The 20,092-nt window shown below is 35.8% G+C and overlaps 1 protein-coding gene across 1 annotated transcript; it reads left to right on the top strand.

Annotated features, from left to right (window-relative positions):
* Nucleotides 1–6,062: 6,062 nt before the first annotated feature.
* On the top strand, nt 6,063–18,848 carry LOC144452685 (uncharacterized). The gene is made up of 12 exons (XM_078143829.1): nt 6,063–6,184; nt 7,080–7,432; nt 9,544–9,699; nt 10,407–10,509; nt 10,803–11,341; nt 12,302–12,428; nt 13,113–13,651; nt 14,193–14,295; nt 14,592–15,431; nt 16,282–16,515; nt 17,438–17,704; nt 18,249–18,848. The coding sequence occupies exons 1-12, from the start codon at nt 6,109–6,111 to the stop codon at nt 18,338–18,340; spliced, it is 3,429 nt and encodes a 1,142-aa protein (XP_077999955.1). The 5' UTR covers nt 6,063–6,108; the 3' UTR covers nt 18,341–18,848.
* The last annotated feature ends 1,244 nt before the right edge of the window (nt 18,849–20,092 follow it).

The raw sequence follows: 20,092 nt of genomic DNA, 5'->3' as shown, positions 1-20,092 counted from the left end.
AGCAATGACTTATTGTAGGAGATAGAAATTTTAGAAATTTGTCAACAGATTTTTTTGAAAGATATGCAGAATATTTGCAACGACACTAAGGAAACATATGTACCTGTTATAATTCTGTCAAAGATATTAATTTCTCTAAATATGTATAACAAAAGAAATTTGCACATTTGCATACAAACTGACATCCCAAGTTGGTGATACTTTGACTTTGAAATGTATTTTATTCAAAGCACATTTAGTTTAGTTGTTGGTGCATTATTTATGCAACATTTAGAAATTTCTTTCTGATTCTTGAGCAAAATTTCTTACATTATATTACTTATAAACGCAAAATTTATTGTAATTCATAAATTGTCGAGAAAGGAACCTTCCAGTATACTAATCAGAGAAAGTTGTGGGTAAGATATTGTACAGTGATATGGCACAGCACTTCATTAAATCGTTATTGGGGAGTCTATGCTACCTAATCAATATTAAAGTTGATGATTATTGATTCCCGTTACTTTCATTATAACCATGTGTTTAGGACGTCTTCAGTTACTGCCTATTTATATCAAGTCTTCCCTCACTCTGTTTGATACAACCACACAGAAACCAATAAGAAACTGCATTTGTTATACTTTAAGATAGAAAGATTGATCTAATAATAGTCGGTTTTTTGACACATTTAAAAAAAAAAGAGATGAGCTAATGTGCCATCACGAAACATTGAATGCAGATATCAAAACATTGGCGCCTAAACGTCTGCGTCTGGTAACAGTATGTTAAATGGTTTATTTACTGTCGACAAAATGTGGCAAAATATTACACACTAGCTATCTTAAAAAGTAGAATACACAATACAGTTTGTTATTGATTACTGCATAGTTGCACCCAATAAAAAGGCGAACACTAACATGAGACGACCGGACGTTCTCTAGTTGAACCAACAGCGTCATCAAAATCGAAACAAAAACCATATGTCATGTTCTGATTACATGATGCTCCAATAACATAGATTTTGAAGAGCCACAAACAGTGACAGTCACGTTACATTTTTTCATACTATGTAATATGAATTTTAAAAGTCAGGTTTTGACCACATGGTAAACTATCCGTCCATTCTAGCAGGCTATTATTATCATTATTAAAATAAAACCCTGATATTGTAGGATACTTTTCAGATTGATTGATGGTGAGGAACAAAGCCGATCTCGTAAAATGTCGTACAGCTGGTCATCTACGTGAACTCATGAGGGGTGAATAGCAGATATTCCATTTTTAATCGGCTTATTTTTAAAATCCATAGCGGTGTTATTAATAGCGAATGCACAGAGGCGGACTGTAAAATCGCACCTGAATGATAATGCACGTCAATAACCATAAAAGTGTCAAAATCAATAAATTATTGAACTAAATTTACTCCATATTGGACAGTAAAATCAATTCACAACTGATGTATCCTTCATACTGATGTCAGGAGAATTGGGAACGTCTTTGATGAGGACATTCTGACATTCTTGTCCATACAAGCGTTATGTAGATTTAAGGTAAAACTGTAATCAATATGTATGTATGTATGTATGTATGTATGTATGTATGTATGTATGTATGTATGTATGTATGTATGTATGTATGTATGTATGTATTGATGGATGTATTGATGGATCTATGAGTGTGCGTACGTGTGTGCGTGCGTGCAAGCGAGCGAGCGAACGAGTGTGCATTCATTCCTGATATGCAGGCATTACTCAAGCCGTCGGCGGAAGTCGATGCTCTTGATGACGAGAAATGGTGGAGAGAGAGGTAGAATAGCATATCTTTCAAGTATGGCTAGGTGACACCAGTGACTGACACCAGTGACAGACATCACAAAAAATAAATAATTTGTGAACGGACGTTTGCAAAGAGTCCGAATATAACATCTATCCATCAACGCTTCTGATCGATAAGTGAAGACCAGGATAGGCCTGATTTCCAAATAGATAGCTAATAACATAGGAATGGTAACGAGTGGACACTTCTAAACATCTAAATACACGTCTCTCAAATGACTTTCAATGTGATAGAAATTAAGTAAAACTAACATCTACGTTTGCTTGTCGAAGCTTTATGATGACATTGCGTGTACCATATGTTGTTATGGCACTGAGATGAAGCAGGGAAAACTATACTTTAATAGATTATCATAGAATACTTTACAAATGTGTCATTTATAACAAAGTAAACTAAACTAACAGTTTGCAGGGGGAAAACTTTCACCTTACATTGTATAGAGTTCATTCGACATTTCTAATTCTAGCGCATAAATGTATTTTTAAAATGTACATGCGTGGTTTTTCTGGATAGCATATTGTGTAATAACTGGTATGGTATTTTCAAAGGACTCGCACGTTCTGAAGTTTATTAAAGATTGTAAAAGGAGTTTCTGAATTCAAAAAATAAAATGTACATTCTTCTCACAGCACAATGTTATCTTAACGTCTCACTCATGGAAAGTAATGTTGTTTTACACAACAGTAGACATAATTCAACTCCAGAAAACAATACCAGCAGAGACATCATACACACAGCAGATTATTTCATCATTTGACATTTTGACAAGTGACAAGCATTGCTATTCTTTTACAGTGTAGTAGAAATATGATAGTACAGGAAAGATTACACATGGACTTAATGATTTCGATGGCTGCATTGTGATTGTTTACTTTCCTAAAAATATGTAGTATTACCCGTCTGCTTCTGCATCCAAACTGCGCGTGGCACCTCTATAATTGTTTATTTATAAAATTATTATGCAGTTGAAGGCTTCTGGTTATGCATACGAATGTCATGCCCTATAAGCGAAACGCCATGGTTATATATATATATATATATATATATATATATATATATATATATATATATATATATATATATATATATATATATATATATATATATATACTCACCGACTTTATATATATATATATATATATATATATATATATATATATATATATATATATATATATATATATATATTACCCATAAACAACATGGCGATTATATAAAACTATATAAATCTTACCAGAAAACGTGATAGTAAAACATGTTTATGTGAATTTGGCAGAAGAGACGACACATCACGATTTCGGAAATTATACAGACGCCAGCCATCAATATAGAACTTGATTGGCAGATATGAGTTACGTCAGGAAATATGACAAAGGTTATATTTGAAAAAGAATTGTTTCTGAGGTCAAAATATCTTGTCAGATTTATCAAACATTTTATTTGCAGAATCAAATTTGTTGAAGTAGTCATTTTAAATTTATGCGTCGACCAGATGGTTATATGTCTCAAGTACTGGTCCTGTTCATATGGTTAATGGATGTCGTGGGAGTGGTCGAAAAATTAAGTAATTTGGGGTCGTTTACCCTAGTGAGAATTTTCACTCAGTAATGACGATAGAAATGGACAATGAAACTGCCAGTAAGATGAAGGAAATTAGTATAGGACTGTATGATTGTCAGTCTGTAATTTGTTTCGACCAAGGATTTCTATCTCTATTGAAAAATTATGAATACAGCTATACACAGATTGTAGGAGTTAGATTGAAAGCATACACACAAAGAACAAAGAAACAGTTCATAATATTAGGTGATTTACCTATATATAAGTTTAAGTCGTAAAAACGTACTAGGTACAAACTCAGATATAACATTTTGCCAACTCACTTGGGCTGAGCCTAAAAGGTAGGTGACAGTGATTTAGCACTTCGAAATTTTGCATGCTCGTCCCGACTGTCCATAACATGATTTTAAACAAACTATCTAGCTATGTATATACAATTATGTTTCTGTCATTTACGTAAATTTTTACATGTATTTACTTCCTTAGGATTACCATAAAAACTGCCAGTATGGAATTTGTTTGCAAGGGATTCAAGGGATTCAAATTTAATATGCAAAACGCGCGGGTGTGTACGTACATATATGCTACTTGCATTTACAATTTCCTGTTTTTACTCTGTTTTTGTGTCTGCATCAACATCTAGAAGGTTTTTACCTTACCGTTTCTATCAACGTGTCATCTCTAATACTGTGGACGTTTTAAACGACGTGGCCATGTATCTTGTATTGTAATAGGTAAAGTACATTTCTGTATCCCAACATTAGGGAATTAAAATCTGATGAATAATCATTAATAACTGCTACATCGTATCAATATAGTTCATTTGTTACAGTAATTCCCATATTAGCTGTATCCAAAATACTGTTCTATGGCCAGCAACCATAAGTCACGTTTATAGTGTATATAAATATGTGAGGGGACAGGCTCAGAGTAGCTGTACGTTATTGCCTGACTCCCCATTTACCAACTGTTATATTTATTTGGGGTAAATAAACTGATTATTATTATTGTTATTATACCTAAGCAGAGTGTATCACAGTTTTACAATCTCTAAATTGTTTGTACATTTACTTATGTTTCTAATTTACGAAAATATATTTAATTTTGTTTTGACTTTCTATATATTTCAGTATGTCACTATTTTTAATTACCGCAAATTTGACAATGTGTAGTGTTTCTTTGTGTTCACAACATCTGCCGGCATTCGTTCTTCATTGTTAATTTTATGATGCGACCCGATGTCTCCACAAGTAATTACACAGAATACATACATTCCATGTGATTTATATTTAAGTTGAAACGATCCCGTCACACGCCATCGACGTCTTAATTATTCTTAGGCCAAATACAGAAATAGGTAATTTCCGATAACCCAACCGACCCTAGTTAAAACCCCAACCCTAAACATTTCTTTTCATGCAAAAAGGAAAAATGGTAACAATTTATTACTTCTATTTCCGTGTACACCTTCTTGCCTTTGACTCATCTGTAGTCAATTTAAAATAATTGTATTTCAAAGAGAAACCCGGTCTTTTTAGACTTGAACGGTACATTCTGTATAACGTGTTCGTATACTTAACTTAAAATTGTTTTCATTTACTTCATCAAACTCTAACGTATTGTGACCGATGAGTCTTATCTGGGGTCGAAGCAATTTTTTTAAAATTTAAAGTAAAATAAAATAAAATTCCGATCTATCTACCCTATTTTCTGGAGTCATGTTATTGGAAACAAATATCTTATTATAAAATTTTTTGATGCACTTACTTAGAAGTATAAGACATACTCTCTCGTCAACTTTTGCATCAAAGAAGCCAAAATATCAAGTTGCACTTTTTTGAGATCAGAAGTATTTACCATACTACGAAACAGTGCCACACTAAGTCAAAAATAAAGTTAGTCAAAGCAATCAGGAAAACAGTTTGACAGTGTTGAATCAGGAACACATTTTTTAACTCATGCTTGATATTAAAGGTTGTAATAATTGCTTCCAAAAACTTAAATTCCAACAGTTTTAAACATTCAAGTAGACTTATTTTGGAGAAACTACATTCAAGTGGAACAAAGGGATTGAAATTCCAACGGCATGGCATTACCGCAATATGGCCAGATGTATTACTTTCTGTAATTCTTCACAGCTGGAACATTAACTAATCCAGTGATGATTTTAATGTACAAGTAAAGTAGTTATTACCAGATCGAAGTTGGTTAGTCAGGCAGTCGATTCGTCGATTAATCGATCGATCGGTCAATCAATCAAATGAATGAATGAATGAATGAATGAATGAATGAATGAATGAATGAATATGAATGAGTTAATGAATGAATGAATCAATCAATCAAGCAACCAATTAAGTAACCAACGAACCAAAATACAACCAAGCAACAAAGCTAGAAGCCAAGCAATCAACCTACCCACCTACTTACCCGCCCGCCCTCCTGTCTGTCTGTCTATCTACTGGTAGTTGTTATTAATTCCAATACAATAGATCAACAAAGACACTACTCAATCTCCATCATTTATATCAGTCACAATTCATATCATTGACAGATGTGACATTTATAAAAAAAGAAAATTGAAAACCTGTCCATGTTATTAATAAATGTTATGGTACGATGGTTTAACACAATTAACATATGCATTACACTGCAGATTGTTACCGTCTACTTTTTTTTTATATAAGACACAAGGAGACATACTTTTCAACTGCTGCTGTTATCCTTCCTATCACGATGCCAGCAATACCAGCGATTCGGAGAATACCATTACTTCTGGTCATCTTTACTACAAGTATTGCTGCTAAATTTGGTATGTCACGAGTCTTGTTTACTTGTCGCATAGGAAGCAGATTTGATAGAAAAACGAAGTGTCTGAATTTTTAAGGAATTGAAAATTGTGAAATTAATATTACTAAATCTATTAATCTATTACGGCGTTAGGAAAAAAAATAAAATTTTGAAGTTTGCTCCATGGGAGAAGGTTTTTTTTAATGGGTTTTTGTAATGGAAGTAGTTCCTATTTCACGAGTGTAGCTTTTTCAATGCTAGTAATTTTCATTTCCTGGGAGTAATTGTTTTTGCCATTGGAATATTTGTTTCTTCCTGGGAGTAGTTTTGTTTTTAGCATGGGAGTATTTGTTATTTCATGGGAGTATTTTTGTCAGCCATGGGTGTAGTTTTATTCCACGGGAGTAGTTATTTGTATATCGGAGAAGTTTTTTTCCATTTCATGGAAGTAATGTTTTGCACAGATTGTGAAGTTTGAACCTACCTCTATATTGCAAGCAAAACTTACACCTAAATTGTCAGCCTTGAAATGAGGTTAGAATTTCGAAGTTTTAGATAGGCTAAAAGCTATTTCACAAGTGCGCATGCATAGCACTGTTAAATCTTGCCTTTGTGTGTACGCTATTATGGAGAGCTATCACGATATTTTTGGACTAAATTGATATCGGAACACTTACACATTGAAAAGGGTGTGTTACATCCGTAAACACGTTTATCAGGTCGGTAGTAGTCTGAGGTGATCATAGTAACAATAAGTTCTTGTACCACAACCAGGAGTTCTTATTACTTACAAACAGGGTTTCGCCTGTTCAGGTCGACCGGATTTGCCACTATCCCTCTAGCCATGTGTTACATGTTCGTATAAGTAAATGTCTTACTTCATAAATGTCTCTTTGGTCTGATTTTTACTGTTTTAGAGAAGTACACATCATATCCTGGTTATGGAAACGAATGTTTTAATGGTGGTAATTTGGGCAAAACTGTGGTTTTATCTGGTGGAGCAGATGGAATGGTGTTGAGTAATATAAAACACGCTCCCCTTACTGAGTTCACGGTTTGCTGGTGGATGAAAAGTGAAGATAGTGGAAATCAAGGAATATTGGTTGATTATTCAGATTCATCTGGAGAAAAGATTAAAATTGAAAATCCTGGAAATTTGCTGATCTCTGTCAATGCACAAGAGGGTGTGAAGTCAGGTATTGAAACAAACTATGGACTTTGGCATCACGTGTGTCTCACATGGACAGCGGAACCAGAAGGAATGTATGAGGCAAGTATAATTGTCTCTGTCTGTCTGTCTGTCTGTCTGTCTGTCTGTCTGTCTGTGTGACTGACTGACTGGCCGACTGTCTGTCTGTCTGTCTGTCTGTCTGTCTGTCTGTCTGTCTGTCTGTCTGTCTGTCTGTCTGTCTGTCTGTCTGTCTGTCTGTCTGTCTGTCTGTCTCTGGTTTTATGTCAATCAATCAATCAATCAATCAATCAATCAATCAATCAATCAATCAATCAATCAATCAATCAATCAATCAATCAATCAATCAATCAATAATCAATCATTCAATCAATCAATCAATCAATCAATCAATCAATCAATCAATCAATCAATCAATCAATCAATCAATCAAGCAATCAATCAATTGGTCAGTCAGTCAGTCTTTCTCTGTCTGTTTGTCTGTCTGTCTGTCTGTCTGTCTGTCTGTCTGTCTGTCTGTCTGTCTGTCTGTCTGTCTGTCTGTCTGTCTGTCTGTCTGTGTCTGTCATGTTATAGCTCTAGCTAACGGGTTTAACAATAAATGCGTGCATGCCTACATATGAATCAATGAGCCAGCATCAACGCAAGCCAAAATATATATACTATTCTATTCATATACAAGATAAAAATGAATATATTGTCGACTGTCAAAGCAATAAGTGAGCATGGAATGTTTCCAATGTTCCCTAACATTGATGGAGTTATTAAATAATGTTGTGGTACAATGTGTAACAGATGTTCTCGGTAATTTATATAACACAATGGACATATTTTTCTTCGTTCCACGCCAGCGAGTATTGGGTCACACCTGGTGGTCAGATAACACGTTATTTTAGTTCTGCTTGACAATCTTTCTCTACGCCTCAATATTGTTTCCATTTTGGGATCACAGATAATTTCGACAATCAATTAATCACCAGTATATCTCGAATCCATTCTAACTAGGTATGACAAAACAGACACGCAATGAAGTGAAGCTTCCCGTGAGAAGCTGTTTACTTTGTTTGATACAACCACGCAGAAACCAATCCCTAACTGCACATTCTACATTCTAAGATAACAAGATCGCAATTTCTTGTTACATTTTAGTCTAAATGAAATAAACCATTTAAAAATACACTGCAACGAGACACAGACATGCGGGCGCCAATGGTTTGATGCCCTCGTGTTATGTCTACAGTTAGACAAAATGTAGCAAGAAACTGTATTCATTCAATCTTGTTATCTTTAAGTGTAGCATGTCCAGTTTCTTAGTAGTTTTTGTATACTTGTATCAAATGGAAAAGTGAACAGTAATCTGCAAAGTGCTGTATATAGTTTAGTACGGTGCCACATCAATGGATGGTGTTAATGGAATATTGATATTTGGGGTTTAAATACTTTTGAGATTCACAAATTTAACATCCCCCCCCCCGACAACTCTGATTTCAAACTACAATCAAGACAATTGGTCCTTACAATTCTCTTCAATGTGATTTAACGAAATTTAAATCCCAAGATTAAAATCAACATCAAACATCAGATATCAACCAGAAACAAATATATTGACATTTGTCCAATAGGCATTCCTTTTACAAAGTTTCATCGAAATCCTATCCAGAACTTTTTAAAGGTTTCCTGATAGCAAACACGTATACGGAAGAACGTGGGTGAACACACAACCCCAATCACCGGGTGAATAAATTTTGATTTCTAAAAGTTTACTTTGACATAGAATAACAATTTTTGTACTATGTTTGTAAATATGTGCATTTGACATTATAACACAATTACATAAGGTGCTCAAATTATTGACCAATGAATAGTGGGCCTGGGGACATCACTAGCATCTTTAGAGTACTAACCTTAAACGTATCGTATGACAAAATCACATACTAACATTCCCCATGTCACGGGTAATGTAAGTTACCAATTATCATGGTTAAAACCGATCAACATCATGGCAATATTGAAAGATCTTGAATAGAACTCGATTTAAAAAAAGTTTCAGTACTCTCAATTTTTGTTCATTTTCACTCTCTAGTAATATAAAACGGAGTCATTTAAGTATCGTCAGCCAGAGATCAACCGAACGGGAAGTGACGTCACAACCTAACAATTCCTTTTTAATTTACAACTCATTCTCATTTCAGTATTATAAGGATGGAAGAATGCTGCGTAGAAGAAAGGGATTGGCAACTAATCAGACCATTACTGACGGTGGAGACCTGGCCTTGGGTAAACACTACGTTGGTGAAATAACCCAGTTCAATATGTGGTCGTACAGACTCCAAGAAGAAGAAATACAGGTATTTGGATACTTGTTATCGTTAAATATCTGTGATTGAATTTAGATATTGCTTCTTTTGATAGAAACTGAAACTCTCTACCAATCTCTACCAATAAAATTTAACGTGTAAATAAATGCTATTCATTTTGATTTGTTACTTCATGCATATCATTATGTGAGATTGTATTATCTATGCATCTTCAAGTATTCTACATAACTATTTGCTATCTTAGATCACAATGAAAATCTTGGCAACAACCTGGTGATATATCATTGTACTGACCAGAATGGTAAACATCATTGGTTATGCAAATTAGTCATTTATTATGCAAGTTACATCACTGATATATCATATTCAGTATCACATGTACAGCAACTTCAAAATGATTAACCTCTTGCAATATCTCGTTCTAGCAGACAAGCTGTACACACCTGCTACCATAACTACTTATCTTAACACATTAGCTTCTTCAACAAGTACATACCATAGCATATATAACTTCTATACTCTGTTAAACCAATACTAATCCTCCTTAGCATAGTTTGCATGATTGGTAATACACTCAAAAATGTAATTGCTATGAACATTATACTGTCTGGACAGGACTATCAATTTTCTCAACACCTAACCACACTTTAATATCACTGTATAAATCGCAGGTATATTTTGTTGCTGCTTACTTTTGTCTGTACGATATGAAAATGATTTATTTTCCTAATACGTAGGCACTTTCTGAAGACAGTCTCAATTATGGGTGTGGCGATGTCGTAATGTGGTCGTACTATGCAGAGACTCCTGGTGATTGGAAGGACACAGATCTTCCACAAAGTAAGAACACTATTAAATACGAGCATTTTAAAGAATACAGTCCCCATAACGCAACTATTTTCAACAATACAGTGACAAACCATTTCTTTCGTGTATATTCATAACACTTTCGTCCATCATTAGGAGATACACAAACTGTAACACGCTCTGCAATAGCAGTTTCATAGGTGATCTATGAGCTCTGTGAGTGTGTTACATAGACAAAGTCATCTAGCATAATGAGCGTCATCTTAATAAGACCGCTATTTATATTTAGAACAGGCGTTTAAAATCCTTTCTGAAAATCCTTTCAGCACCAGCGTATCCAAGGTACTGTGTGGATGAAGATATCAAAGACACTTCTATGCTATTCAATGGTTTTGACAGCTTCGTTACCACTGATCATCCGATTCCAGACTTTAAAGAGTTTACCATATCTTTCTGGATTAAAGTTATCGACACCTCGGATTACCAACAAACGATTCTTAGTTATTTCGTTGAAGGGGATAGCCTGGGCAGCATCGTACTAGAAAAACCGGGTGACTTGACATTGACGATTCGAAATACAGAGGGTAGAGATTCTAATCATAACCTGTTAGATAATGCTTGGCACCATGTTTGTGTTACGTGGCTTTCCTGGAATGGACAGTATAAATACTATTTGGACGGCGCCACCAAGGCACGCGCACCTCTCGCAGTAGGTTTGTTGGTTCGTGGAGGAGGTAGCCTCGTTCTTGGTCAAAAGCAAGTAATTGTAGATGGTCTTGACGGCTTTGATGGGAACTATGCCCTCTCAGCTGAAATGGCGCATTTCAATATGTGGCAAGATAAACTTTCCAAATATGATATTTTGGTAAGATCGTAACTATTAATCACAAATTAATCACCCCATTGTCACACAGTCCTTTAGATTCTGATTATTTTACAAACAGATATACTAATGTTATGCAAAATTCTCCCTATGTTTAAAGTCTGCAGATAATAAACTGTGGACAAAACTTCTAAAAATTGACAATCAAGAGTTCGCAGTTCTCTGAAGAGATTTTTTGTCTTGAACGTTTCCATGAGACAGGTTATTGTTAGCTAGGCAACGTGTGGTGGTGGTGGTGGTGGTTATATCAAGCCTGTACATAGAATTAAAATATATCTATCTAAAAAAACCTGTATGATTTAAAACGCAAATTAGTAACTTAACCGTTCTCCAAATTAAGAATGCTGATATTCAGTAACAGAGGAAACCGTGACCTGGGCACTCATTTCATTGAAAAAACACCGGCCTTAAATTCTACCAAATATATGTATGTATGTATGTATGTATGTATGTATGTATGTATGTATGTATGTATGTATGTATGTATGTATGTATGTATGTATGTATGTATGTATGTATGCATGCATGCATGCATGCATGCATGCATGCATGTATGTATGTATGCATGCATGCATGCATGCATGCATGCATGCATGTATGTATGTATGTATGTATGTATGTATGTATGTATGTATGTATGTATGTATGTATGTATGTATGTATGTGTGTTCCTTGTCCTGAAATAATGACAAAATAAACTTAGGGTTTGTCGTCTAGTCTTTTCCTATACAATCAACACTATATTCAATAGCCATATCAAAATTTGAAATTCCTAATGCTGATGTTACTTTGATCTGTACTTACAGAATTAGGTAATTATTTTTATTAAATGTGAATGAGTGTTAGTTGCCTTGTACAGAGAAATGGCAATTTAGTGTATTTTTAAAGCGCATATTACGTTATTAAAAATGTAATTTTTTCCCCGTTGATTCTAAATGACAGGACTTGTATACTGATAGATGTGAACGTGTTTGTGGTGACGTCATCTGGTGGCCTTATCTCACAGCAGAGCAACGAACGTCAGTTGAGATCCAACCGAATGGAATTGGAGAAGATTTACCCCCTTGTGGTAAGGTATAGATGTAAATTATAAAGCTATAGTTCACGAACTTTAAATAACATATCATTCACAATTCGTTGGGTACAACAAGGTTCGAGCCCTGTCGCTGCCTGCTGTTTGTTTCTGAGTGGCTAAAGTCCTTGGGCAAGATTTGAACCACGACTGTGCTTCAGTCAACCCAGCTGTATAATTGGGGACCTGGTAGGATGTAGGTTGCAATGTGAAGGCTTTAATCCTATGCGCTGCAATGGCTGCAATGGATTGTATGCTCCCCGGGGAGTTGAGGAAGACTAAAGGGCCGTTGTGCCGTTCTGATCCGAGCCAGGGGTAATAATTGTAAAGCGCTTTGAGCACGGTGTGGGAAAGCGCTATATAAAAACCGAACATTATTATTATTATTATTAATGAAAACAAGGAAACACTTTATTCAAGGGGTCTTTGAAAACAATGACGTGTATGTATGTATGTATGTATGTATGTATGTATGTATGTATGTATGTGAGTGTGTGTGTGTGTGTGTGTGTGTTTGATTGTTTGTTTGTTTGTTTGTTTGTTTGTTTGTGTGTGTGTGTGTGTGTGTGTGTGTGTGTGTGTGTGTGTGTGTGTGTGTGTGTGTGTGTGTGTGTGTGTGTGTGTACTTGTACTCTCTGAAACCAGTACCACGAATGTGAATATATTAACTAATCTTTTCAGTCTCGAAGGATCAATGTGACCCAGGTGTACTTGATGGATATTTGTGGAAGGTCAACAACACAGGTGACTGGAGTCTTGCACCACTACCTAAAAATATTCCTGATCTCAATGAGTTTTCTATTTGTTACTGGATGTCTCTCGATGACAAATATGGAGACTACAGTAATGTCGTTTTCAGTTACTTCGTACAAGGCGACACAGAGGGCAGTGTAGTCATTGAAAATGTTAACGATTTGGTGGTCATCATCAACAACAAGAAAAGTGAATCTACCGGAGTTAATCTGAACAACCACACGGCACATTTTATCTGCCTCAGCTGGTCGTCAAAAAATGGAGACTTCACAATACATGACCGGAAAGATTTACTTTATGTTGGAACTGGTTTGGCAGCTGGGGAAACAATCCACGGTGGTGGCGCACTTGTCATTGGCCAGAAACAAAGTGTTGAATGGGGTGGCTTCAACAAAAATGACGCATTTAATGGAAAACTGCGTTATTTCAATTTTTACAGTTATGTACTGAACAAACGTCAAAGGAAGGTGAGGAAATTAATGTTAAATATACATGCCATGCCCAAAATGCTCATATTTCCTGAAAAAAGTCCATATGGATGAGAAATGCGTAGTTATTGTGGATCTGTATGAATAAATCAACTTTGTTATTTTACATTTTTCAATGTTACACATTTTGGAATTTTACGTGAACTAATATGTCCTATGCTAAGAGCAATTCGATTTACAGAACAAATGTTATTGAATTTGTAGAACTAAATTTTCACTTAAAATAGCATTTGCAGAGAACAACCCTATCCAGATAAATTGTATTGTTTGTTTGTTTGTATGTATGTATGTATGTATGTATGTATGTATGTATGTATGTATGTATGTATGTATGTATGTATGTATGTATGTATGTATGTATGTATGTATGTATGCATGTATGTATGCAGTGATCTGAAATTATTACGATTCTAGCTTTTTTATCGGTAGGCAGTGATACCACGAAGTGAGAACTTATTATGGGTATATAAATACACACATTGACACTTTCATTATTGCATTCACTATCTTCCTGTTTCAGTTAGCAGTCAAGACATGTATTCCTGATTGTGGGGACATTGTTTCCTGGCATGAGTTGACGTATGCTGATTTGATTAACATCGATGTTTTTAATTTTACCTGTGGTGAGTAGAACTATAGAAAACTCAATTACAATATCCAAAAGCATGAACGGTTATTTTGTGAAGACAACATAATACTATATTACGCCCTCTACCATCATGATGCTAAGTATGCAATCTTGTAATAACTGTAAGGCGATCGAGGATTCAAATTTACCAAAATGTCCTTAATCTTAATACGTCCTTTGCAATATAGACAGGCATGTGACGGTAGACTTCGTTTCGTTCTTCATCAAGTCAGTAAAATATCTTATGAAACCATGATTGGTCGTGAACAAATTTGATTTTCTGTGTTACAGGTGGAAGTGGAGATGACATAACTACTACTCTACCACCAACCACTCCACCACCAACCACTCCACCACAGACCACTCCACCACCAACCACTCCACCACAGACCACTCCACCACCTACCACTCCACCACCAATCACTCCATCGAACACCACTTCACAACTGACAACTCTACCACCAACCACACCACCACCAACCTTTCCATCGAACACCACTTCACAACAGACCACTCCACCACCAACCACTCCACCACCTACCACTCCACAACAAACAACTCCACCACCTACCACTCCACCACCAACCACTCCATCGAACACCACTTCACAACAGACAACTCTACCACCAACCACTCCACTGCCTACCACTCCACAACAAACAACTCCACCACCTACCACTCCACCACCAACCACTCCATCGAACACCACTTCACAACAGACAACTTTACCACCAACCACTCCACCGCCTGCCACTCCACAACAAACAACTCCACCGCCTACCACTCCACCACCAACCACTCCATCGAACACCACTTCACAACAGACAACTCTACCACCAACCACACCACCACTGACCACTAAAACAAATACCACTCAACCACTGACCACTTCACTGCCAACTACCACACCACCTACCATCCAACCACTTACCACTCCATCACAAACCACTCAACCACCTTCCACGCCACCTCCAACCACTCTACCCCCTACAACTCCACCACCAACAACCACACCATCATCTACAACTCTACTACCCCTACCCCAAACTACCCCATCAATAAACTGTCTACCTGAAAGACCAAGTGAACCAATACCATGTCCTGATACACAAGTACCATCCCAGCACAAAGGTAAGTATACTCAATCATTGTCACGCACACTGCAAGATTTACAAATTATTCGGAATATTAATTGTACCCCAAGTCTTTAAGGACATTCATTATGCACTTTATTTTGTTAATTGGAATCTTTTTCGCCCGACTTCTGAAATTATCATAAATTTTGAACTCGACAGCCTCTTTCTATTCAGTTGATAAGACATAAAGAATCCATTTGTGATAAAACTCTAAAAAACAATTCATAAGTTACTTTCCCTTCTACTTATTATTTCTAAAGTATTGATTTGTATCTATTTATATATCTATATATCTGTCTCCGTCCGTCTGTCTGTCTATCTATCTATCTATCTATCTATCTATCTATCTATCTATCTATCTATCTATCTATCTATCTATCTATCTATCTATCTATCTATCTATCTATCTATCTATCCATCCATCCATCCATCCATCCATCCATCCATCCATCCATCCATCCATCCATCCATCCATCCATCCATCCATCCATCCATCCATCCATCCATCCATCCATCCACCTACCTACCTACCTACCTACCTACCTACCTACCTACCTACCCACCCACTCACTCATCTAACCAACCAAAAACCCACCCACCCACCTTTTTAAAATTGCTTCATTTTATTGCCTGGATGAACAGAATGTTACCAACACTGTTATCATTACTTAGTCTTGTAAGAAAACCTCCAATCAGCACCCAATAAAAATGTAGTAATTTTAGTAAGATGTTTTGTTTGGCCAGACAAGGTTCTATACTTATTACCCTTGTATCATATATTACATCATTTCACGTAAATGTATTCCATATATCTCCTTTTTAAAAAAAAAAATGGAAACTGATAGAGAAAATACCCGGATGTTATACGAATATCGCTCTTGGGAAGACCGTTGACCAAAGTTCTAGTGTGTGGTATTCCAAGGCAAACCATGCTGTGGATGGCAACACGGATACAAGTTTCTGTGAAGGTTCCTGTACGATTACCCGATTTGAAAGTGACCCGTGGTTTAGGATTGATCTCGGGAAATGTCGCACAGTGGAGTACGTCACGATCACTAAAACCGAAAATTGTCCCGGTGGTATGTTTAGTGATAATCTTAATTTCTCTTTGTTAACGTAAAAAAGTGAATTTTGATGTAGAAATATGTCGATATGAATGTTATTTACAAATAATTTTATTATTATTAGATGTTATTCCCCAATATTTTTCTTCGTTTAGATACGGAAAATACGGGTGACCTAAGGGGCTCATGTCACTACGAGTCGCTAGACGAGTACAATGATAACCCTTAGGTCACGAGTATTTTCCAGCTGAATGGAGAGAAATATTGGGGAATAACATAATCATACCATCACCAGTAAACTAAAGAGAAACCGGAGAAAGTAATGGCAATTTTGATCGTTTTGACTCATATTTCGAACACAACAAAACCAATGACGTAGACACGCGTTGTAGTGACATCAACGCGTGTCGTAGTGACGGAGAACGACAAGTGTAAATATTCGATATTTTTTGTTGAACCTGGCTGGTGAATGGTATAATGATAAACCGATTGCCATTTAGAGAGATAACACATTGTGGTCATACTTTTGAAATAAAATTAGATCAAATATTTCATTTTCATTGCCAACCGACATTCGGGAAACTTCCAAAGTGAGCGAATTAGCCGATCAGTCCATGGATAAACAACAAAAATAATGAACCAACCTCTATATTCGGAATAGCCAATCAACGGATCAATACACAAAAATAGTGTAGGAAGTAAACTTTAACTAAGCTAAAAAATAGACATACAGAAAGAAATTTACAAACGTAACAACTAATACTAATAAAAACACCAGCTACGATGACAATATACATCAACAAAATAAAATGATATTCAAATTCTTATCAACTGTATATTAATTGGAGACGGCTACATTATTTAAAAACTGAAAAAAAATATTTGAAAAAATATGTTTCTCGTATAAAAACTCTTTGCCACTTTGTCTTGTTAACAGATATCGTAGGAGCGGAAGTAAGGGTTGGCAACTACTTGGACTTTCATAGGAATAACCTCTGTGCTGTTGTTGCAAATGAAGACAAATGCTTCGGAAGTATTAACTTGGAATGTGAAAATGCACCGCTTGCTGGAAGATATGTGACTGTTGAGTCGAGATGTAACGAGACTACCCTGTGTTTATGTGAAGTAGAGGTTTGGACGGACGATGATGTTGATGAACTTATCCTCGACAGAGCCGACCTGATGGTGGCGCCTGAAAAACCTGGTAAGGCTTGTTGGGACACTATTATTAAAAGGATTTATTTTGATCTTACGTATACTTAGCGACCGCGATTTTGTAACAAACAAACAAACAAACAAACAGACAGACAGACACAGACAGACAGACAGACAGACAGACAGACAGACATGCATACATACAGTCAGACAGACTGAGATACATACATACATACATACATACACACATACATACATACAAACATACAAACATGCATACATACATACATACATACATACATACATACATACAGTCAGACAGACAGACAGACAGACAGACAGACAGACAGACAGACAGACAGACAGACAGACTGACTGACTGACTGACAGACAGACATACCGACAGACAGGTAGACAGACATATACAGATAAACAAATAGCAATTCACCCGCACATGCGCATTAGACGACTAGGCACTCTGACAGTTGATGACGTTGGATGTGAGAATTTATCACGTGATCTTGTAAAATTACACAATTCTTACTTACTTTCCATGATCATGTAAAATGAAAACTTTCTTTCTCTCTTTTCAGACAGTAAGAACGGTTTCTATCAAACTGTCTTACAGTTGTTGCAAACCTATTTCTACTTCATGGACTCAGCAAATGTTGATGAACATCAATAAAATGGATACTGGACATGACACAGGATATAAATTGACACTCAACGATTCATTATACAACTAATACATTCACAGAAATATTCTAGTGTTTTAACAATTATTCAGATACGCATGGTAGATTCTAGAAGTACATTGCAATATGTTTCATTTATGCGGCAAACTTAAAAAAAATCACAAATACTTAGGCAGTTACTTGTAGTGATCAGCCAAAATCAATTGCAAAATTAGAGCGGCTAACTTTGCATTGCGTTCACGCACGAACTGGAACTAGTGAACATTATTGCAATGCCAGTGACTTCAGCATTAAACATTACGCCACCTTCCTTAAGGAAGACAAACCATTGTATATTTTGGCCAGGAGTGCTGTTCACCCGCAGAATTTGGACCAGAATTAAAGGCCAGGGTAGCTGTCAGCAATACTATTATATTGGATACCCGGAATACTTTGCCTAATAGATGAAAATGGCACCATAAAAACCGTGAACAATACAATGATACAACGAATAATCAATATTGCTATTCAATACACGTACTGGCGTGATACACAGTTTAAATAATTACTGCACACATCACAAATATACGTCATTAACATTCAATTATGCATGACATTGAGAATTAGCAATAAACTCTTTCAGAATCTGCAATATTATTATCTGATCTTGTGTTTTTCTTTGAATGATTTTGGAGTAAGAGTGGTCACAGATGAAGATTTCAAACGAAAGTAACATGATAAGGATAGGAATTGTCAAATATTTATAAGCAGATATCCAATTTAGCAATTTTTGAAATGACCTTTCTGATATTTTTGGAAATGCCACGCCTATTTCATTGATTTAACATGGCAATTTCCTGGGCGGAGCCGATGATTGATGTTTGCGCCCAAAAATTCCACTTAAAACATGTATGAACCAGATTTTTTTAAAAGGCTTTTCCCCAGAATGCCACTGTTATTATCTGCAGCTCTGTTGCATAATTGAGTACGCTTACTCGTTATCATGTTAATTAACAAATCCCCTCCCCCAAATAGAAACCCCATTCCACCACAAAGCTCGGCTAAATAACCTTACATTTGCCCTACAAATTCAATGTTAAATTCATGAACTTGGCAAGGACTCAAATTATGACAAATTTGAACAGTTATTAACGTTTTTCCCACTGAGAATGTTGGCATTTTCCCCTGTAGCTGTGCTTACATATATAACCCTCATACACTTACTTCAAATTAAGTGCAACTAGGTGTGTATCTGCTTCATAATTTAAAAAACGTCTGTAAATTTCTAAATTTATATTTCGCTTGCAAAATCACCGCAATATTGAGCGTTTGTTCGAGTTTTGCTTTTTATGACTGTAAAAGAAATTTGGTCTAATTCATAGCAACTAATTTGTGTTAATACGTCAAACCCAAAGCTTCTCTCTTATTTCACATGAATGAAAATATGCAACTCGGCATTTCAGAAATAAATAAAACAGATGGATGTATCTGTTTAAAATAAGCATTCTAAAACTTGCAACAAAAATGTCAGGGTATCATTATTGTATCACGTGAACTAGGTATATCGGTAAACATATGCATACATTAAAGTTCTATAAATTATCAAACATATGTAAAGTTGACACCACAGGACCCCTGTATTATTAGAACTGTTTTGGACAACGCACCATCGAGATTAGGCTCGGAAAACCTCGTCCCGATATAGGAAATATCGTATCCTTAAACATCGTACGAAAGCATCTCTTGTGAGACTTGTAGGAAGC

This window comes from Glandiceps talaboti, chromosome 23 (genome assembly GCF_964340395.1).
Source record: "Glandiceps talaboti chromosome 23, keGlaTala1.1, whole genome shotgun sequence".
Lineage (NCBI taxonomy): Eukaryota > Metazoa > Hemichordata > Enteropneusta > Spengelidae > Glandiceps > Glandiceps talaboti.
Note: the sequence above shows the minus strand (reverse complement) of the source record. Positions and strands in the feature narration are given on the sequence as shown.